The sequence below is a fragment of the Triticum aestivum genome, chromosome 5D (assembly GCF_018294505.1).
Source record: "Triticum aestivum cultivar Chinese Spring chromosome 5D, IWGSC CS RefSeq v2.1, whole genome shotgun sequence".
NCBI classification, from domain to species: Eukaryota; Viridiplantae; Streptophyta; class Magnoliopsida; order Poales; family Poaceae; genus Triticum; species Triticum aestivum.
The window spans coordinates 44,183,337-44,190,043 of NC_057808.1; the positions used below are offsets into that span (position 1 = coordinate 44,183,337).

Consider the following 6,707-nt stretch of genomic DNA (forward strand, 5'->3'; position numbering starts at 1 on the left):
GGCCCGTTGGAGAACGTTTTCGATCCAAACATGTCCGTTAGATGATACCACTTGGTGATGCCCTAACCGATTTTTTTCAGCTAAAAAACCGACTTTTTTTAAAGGAAATAAAATATAACATGGGAATCTTCTATTATTACCACCTGATTTTTTTTTTCAGGAGTCGTCTTGGCGGCTTTCTGCTCCGAACGGACATCCGGGGAGAGATCCAAGCCGCACTCCCTTCTCTCCACCCAACGGCGCTCCTCGGCCCCGACCAGTCCCCCGCATCCCGATTTCAAAAGTTTTTGAATCGCAACGGATACCCAGCCAGCCAGCCAGTCAAGCCATCCTCACACGCGCACGCACATCTACATCTCCAAGCAAAGCCATCCTCCTTCCTACCGTCTCGCATCTTCTCCTCCTCCCCCTCTCCTTCTCCCTTCGATCCGGCCGCAGCAGCAGCAGATCCAGTCGATCTCGAGCGGGCGGCAGCCATGGAGATGCTGCGGCGGAACCTGAAGCGCCAGACCTCGCGCGCGCGGTCCCTCTCCCCGCTCTCCGTCGCCTCCCCCGCCGACGACCAGGAGAACCTCCACCCCAACCTCGCCGCCGCCCCGCCGTCCCCAGCCAACAAACCCTCCACGCCGCCGCCGACGGGCCCGTCCAAGCCCGTCCCCGGCGCCGCAGCGGCCGCCGTCCCCGTTCCCCAGCCAGCGGCCGCAGCCGCGCCCGCCCAGCAGCGTCCGGTCGACGACGAGCCCGCCGTCAAGGTAACCATCCGTCCATCTGCTCATTCACGCGGCGAGCCCGCTTCTTCTCCACGGGTTGGTCGCCCTTACGCTTACAGATCTCGCGGGATGTCGGGTGTGGCAGGTCGTGGTGCGGGTGCGGCCGGCGGTGAGCCTGCCGGTGGACGGCAAGGACCTCTTCTTCGTGCGCAAGACCTCCCCGGACTCCATCGCCGTCGGCGACCGGGCCTTCGCTGTCGACGGGTTCCTCGATGACAGGGCTTCCCAGGTAACCTCCGCTTCCAATTGCTCCGCGCCGTCAGTCATCTCATACATACCCGAGCAGCTTGCTTGCTTATCGTGAGACGAATTCTGTGGATGATGGTGAATTGGTGATTGGCAGGAGGATGCGTTCCATCTGGTGGGTGTGCCCATGATCCACAGCGCCCTCGCCGGATTCAACACCTCCCTCGTCTGCTACGGACAGGTACTGCGATTTCTTCTGTACTATCTTCTTATCTGTTCCTGCTGCTGCTGCTGCTGCTGCTGACGCCTTTACTCGTGGATTCATTCATCCCAGAGTGGCACAGGGAAGACATACACCATGTGGGGGCCCCTCGCCGCCATGTTCGACAACCGCTCCGACCGCGCCGACCGGGGGATCGTGCCTCGCTTCTTCCAGAACCTCTTCTCTCAAATCCAAGGCGTAAGGCCCCTTTCTTTATCTGCAATTCCCGGCAATTTTCAGTTAAGCTGCTTCGATTCTCTTGTTGAATTATTACTCCTGCTGCAGAATCAAGAGAGCTCCCCGGAGAAGCAGACAAGTTACCAGTGCCGGTGCTCCTTTCTCGAGGTGCTTACTGAGAAAACCGACGAATAATGCATCTTCATATATGGTTTTCCGCAACTGAAATGTTCTGAACAATGCTGTCAGGATTGAGAACTGAACCAACTGAATTTTTTATTTCCTTTGCTTTCCAACTTCTTGCAGGTATTCAACGAGCAGATCAATGACCTGCTGGATCCATCTCAACGTAATCTTCAGGTATATTCTTACTCAAGAAAGTTACATTGAAACGTGCACTTGTCCTGGTTTATATTATATGGATATCTTACCCAGCTCCATCCTTTTAGATAAGAGAGACCACTGGCAATGGTATCCATGTTGAGAACTTGACCGAGGAGTATGTATCGACAGTCGAGGATGTAAATCAGATCTTGATGAAGGTATTCTGAGAGGCCTAACCAATACTTATTACTATTTAATTGTGTGTATTTATAGTTTTCAGAGAACCAATAGGATAACTGAAGCTCGTCTCTAGTTAGTGTTACAAGGAGTAGTGCACCGTGATCTTTTTCTTAAGAAGAAAATTCAAAATTGTTAAAATACATGATTCGATGATTAAAAAATATATTTGATACATGGTTTTCAGAGAAACCAATAGGATAATTGAAGCTCATGTCTAGTTAGTGTTACAGGGAATAGCGCACCGTGATTATGTTTTTTAAGAAGAAAGTTCAAAATTGTTGAAATACTTGATTTGGTGATTAAAAAATATATTTGATGCAATCTTCTAGGCACTCTAATCATTTCTATTCAATCCAGAAAGGTAATCCTTGTTTGCATGGACTATTATGTTCACACTACAGGGACTAAGTTAGAGCAACCCAAAAAGCTTATTTTGAAACCCAGCTGCAATTATCATGTATCCATGTTTAGATCACCAGTTCATGATAATTGCTTTTCACCATGCTTGTATTTGGTGTAATATGTACAATAACCATCATGTGCTTCAGTCTACCATTGTTCTAGGGTTGTTGCTAGTTATCTTGATGCCAAAGTTTCCAATCCTACATGTCATGCTTAAGTTGCTTCCTTTTGCAGGGCCTGACAAAAAGAAAAATTGGCGTTGATAGTATGAACTTAAAAAATTCACGTTCTCACGTGATATTCACTTGTGTCATTGAAGCTTGGAGCAAGGTAATCATATTCTCCTCATAAGATTTTACGCAAATTTGTTTTCTTCTATTGTGTATTTTGTTGCCTGTTCTCCATTTTACAGTTTACAGCGATTAATTTGACTGCAAATATTGTAGTAATCATATATTCATATCAGTGCTAGAGCACTTCAAAAATTCAATATCCTGCTAGTTCATTCTACTCTATTTGAATTGTCTGCACTTCATTTTGAATAGTCTACTGATAAGAGGATATAAATTTGGTGATTTATCTTACTTTATTCAACTAATATTGCAGGATTTGTCATCAAATGGCTTTAGTAGTTCAAAAACTAGCAAAATTACCTTTGTTGATCTAGCTGGTGTTGATATTGATGAAAGTGATGGTGCTGGAAAGAACATTACACGAGAGGAAAGACACGTTAAGAAGTCTCTCTCAAGCCTCGGGTATGTTGTTTAATGATAAGTACATAATTATTTTTCCTACTGGGATTGCATGATTGATATTTTTGTTACTATATATTTACTGATCCTTCTGATAACAAAAACATTCAGATTGTGTGGTTGATATTTCTGCAATCATTGACACTAATACATCATTGCCTCTTTACTGTAGTAATTTATCTTTCCTTTAACAAGAATGTAAAAAGGCAGATATCTCACGTTTGCACACTGTGATTTTAGGAAACTAGTCAATATTCTTTCAGAAGAACCAAAGCCCCAGGAAGATGAATTGCCATACAGGCAGTCCCGTTTGACACATGTGCTGAAGGATACACTAGGTGGCAATTCAAGGGCTACATTTTTGTGTTCCATTTCTTCAGAGCACAGGTATGCTTGGTTCTGGAATTTTCATATGCCCCGTACATTTTCTTGAGCGCTTTATCGTTAGGGGGTAAGCTACAGTTTCTTAAGTTGGCCTGTTCCTCTGAAATGCAGATGCAGGTCTGAGACTTTAAGCACGCTAAGGTTTGGTGAGCGAGCAAAGCTCATGCCGAACAAAGCTGTGGTAAATGAGATATCAGAAGATGATGTTAATGGTCTGAGTGATCAGATCCGTCAGCTAAAGGTATTACAGGAGCACAGTAGAGACTAGAGAGTAGACACATGTGGAAACAGTTTACAGAAATTTGCTAATTGTGTTTTATCACCTGCAGGATGAACTTGTAAGAACCAAGTCTGGAGAGCACGCAACATCTGAGACTGGATACTTCAATGCACAAATTGCTCGAGCAAGCTTGCACACTTTGCGAGTGAGCCTCAACCGCTCTATAATTTTGCCTCCTATAGAATTTGAAGCAGAGGATGAAATGGATGTGGATGAAGACGATGTACATGAACTGCGTGATCAGATTAGCAAGATTCATTCTTCATCTGAAGACACTCTTGATGACTTCATGGATGCAGAGAGTGGAGAGGACAGTCCAATACCATGGGAACATGATGATCAGGTTGTCATAGATGACAATGAAGGCCCACTTCAGGAAGAGCCCCAGAAAATGCACAGCAATACAAATGCTGATCATGACCAGGTTTCTGACAGGAAATCTGTTCTATCAATTAGTGCTTCCGAACAGCTGAGCCCAATCCAAGATGCGACGTTCTGCTCTTCTCCAAAGATCCACAAGGCAAGAAAGAGCATTGCCTCACCAGGGTTCTCTCCAAGCAAGCTCAGTGAATCCAGCCCAGGAGAAGCCGATTTCGAAACATATAGGAAGAGTGCAGTGCGTTCCTCCTTACAATCGAGCAAGCTTAGTCCCACTGACTCGCTGGCAGCAAGTCTCCAACGGGGCCTGCACATTATAGAGTACCATCAGCAGAATCCTCCAGCCCCGCGAAAATCGTTCGTTGGCCTTTCATTTGATCATTTTGCACTGAACCCCCGCCAGTCAGCAAAAGCAAGTTCAGCCCTTGAGGCATTACCGGAGGGGGACGCCAGTTCGGCTTCTACCATTTGTTCATCCTGCAAGAAAGCAATGGATACAAATGAGGACCATTCAGAGGACATAAACTCAGAGAAGCAGATTGTAACGGCGACTGCTGTCACATCCAATGACTTAGCTAATGCTTCCCTCCAGGTATGCTATTTTGTTGGCATGGTCTGTGCTTCTCATATCTTGGCACCTGCTTACACATTTGTACTCTACCAGGGCGGTGACATCTCTTCGACTATTGGTTCAAAGAGAGTGGCTGAGCTTGAAGCTTTATGTGAAGAACAGGCAGCTAAGATCAAGGAGCTGAGCAACTTGGTATGTGGTGTGAGTAAGTTTCTTCAGGTAATTATTGTATTTTCTTTCCTTGACAATTTTCTCTTCATTGCAGATTGGGCAACAAAAGAAGGGATCAGAAGATGTTATGCCTATGAGGGAACTAACTGCTGAACAATGTGAGGATAGCAAGATGCCACTCGATGTGAATGAGAGGGAAGCACTTGAAGGCGAAATCCAGAGGCTGAAGGATCAAGTGAAGCTTCTCACAGACGGATCAACAGCAAACGACAGCCTTCTGGACCAGATAAGGAACGGCAGCACGGACCAGGAGTACGAGCTGGAGAAAGAGCGGCAGAAATGGACGGAGTCCGAGAGCAAATGGATATCTCTCACCGAGGAGCTGAGGGTGGACCTGGAGTCGAGCCGGAGGCACGGGGAGAAGACGGAGGCGGAGCTCCGGGATGAGAAGAAGTGCACGGAGGAGCTGGACGACGCCCTCCAGCGGGCCATCTACGGCCACGCCAGGATCATCGAGCACTACGTGGAGCTCCAGGAGCTGTACAACGACCTCCTGGAGAGGCACCGCGGGGTCATGGGTGGCATCGCGGAGGTGAAGAGGGCGGCCGCCAGGGCCGGCAAGAAGGGCTGCGGGACGGCCTTCGCCGCCGCCCTCGCCGCGGAGCTGTCGACGGTGAGGATCGACCGGGAGAAGGAGCGGGCGCAGCTCAGGGAGCAGAACAGGAGGCTCCGCGTCCAGCTCCGGGACACGGCCGAGGCGGTGCATGCCGCCGGCGAGCTGCTTGTGAGGCTCAGGGAGGCCGAGGAGGCGTCCACGCAAGAGAAGGTCCGTCCGGCCGGTTCAAACTTCAGAGCACCACCATTTTGGTTCAAAATGAGTTGGAAGAAACTCATTTTTTTGGCTTGTGTATGTCTTGCAGGAGAGGAGTGCCGCCATGCTGCAGGAGAACCAGAAGCTGAAGAAGCAGGTGGAGAAGATGAGGAAGAAGCACGAGGTGGAGATCGAGACGATGAAGCACTACCTGGCGGAGAGCCGGCTGCCGGAGTCGGCCCTCGAGGGGTTCTACCGCAGCGAGGATGCGCCCAGGGAGTACAGCCATGAGCCCAGGGAGGAGTCCACCACCGGCCAGGACGACGATCAGTCCTGGCGTTCTGCGTTTAAGTCTGAATTCGAATGATTGCTTGAGCTTCAGTGATTCATCGGCTCCTTTGCCACCACCGGCGAGGCGACGACGATGATCACTCCTGGCGGACTGCCGCGTTTGCCTCTAAATTGCTTGAATGATTGCTTGAGTAAGTCAACTGAGCCTGGTTGACAGTTAGGAAACAAGGGTTGGTTCTTCGATCTTTCTTGATTTTATACATGTCTATGATGATTCATGTGCCCACTGTTGGGGCAAAGTTTGATTTTTATGTATGATGACAGTTTGTACTTCCCCCTTTGTATGATTGATGGGTTTACATGTCTATGGGTTTACATTTCCTCTTGAGAACTGCTACTTTATACTATATTTCATACTGAAAGCATCCACTGAAGCAGAAGGCAGGCAGTTGTCAAAGATCCAAGTGCAGGTCTTCCTTCAAAGGGTTAACTGAAAATATGCACTACTTCCCTTTGTATCCAAGTGCAGGTCTTGCGTGTCTGCTAGTATAGTACGGAGTAGGTAGTTAATCAACCGCGCAATATAATTATTCAGTGATTATTATTGCTATTTATCTAGCAGATGAGATGGAGTTTGATCTTGAAATTTTGCACATACATTATATCCACTACCTGGTAAATTTTGAAACCCCCCGGCCCCGACTTTCA

General features: G+C 47.8%; 1 protein-coding gene across 1 annotated transcript; it reads left to right on the plus strand.

The window, feature by feature from the left end:
- The first annotated feature begins 241 nt into the window (after window positions 1-241).
- Window positions 242-6,374, plus strand: LOC123119329 (kinesin-like protein KIN-12C). The gene is made up of 15 exons (XM_044539100.1): window positions 242-752; window positions 856-999; window positions 1,114-1,197; window positions 1,291-1,416; window positions 1,504-1,563; window positions 1,702-1,755; window positions 1,845-1,937; window positions 2,596-2,691; window positions 2,968-3,116; window positions 3,354-3,500; window positions 3,609-3,738; window positions 3,827-4,747; window positions 4,820-4,918; window positions 4,992-5,723; window positions 5,818-6,374. The coding sequence occupies exons 1-15, from the start codon at window positions 477-479 to the stop codon at window positions 6,073-6,075; spliced, it is 3,369 nt and encodes a 1,122-aa protein (XP_044395035.1). The 5' UTR covers window positions 242-476; the 3' UTR covers window positions 6,076-6,374.
- Window positions 6,375-6,707: the final 333 nt, after the last annotated feature.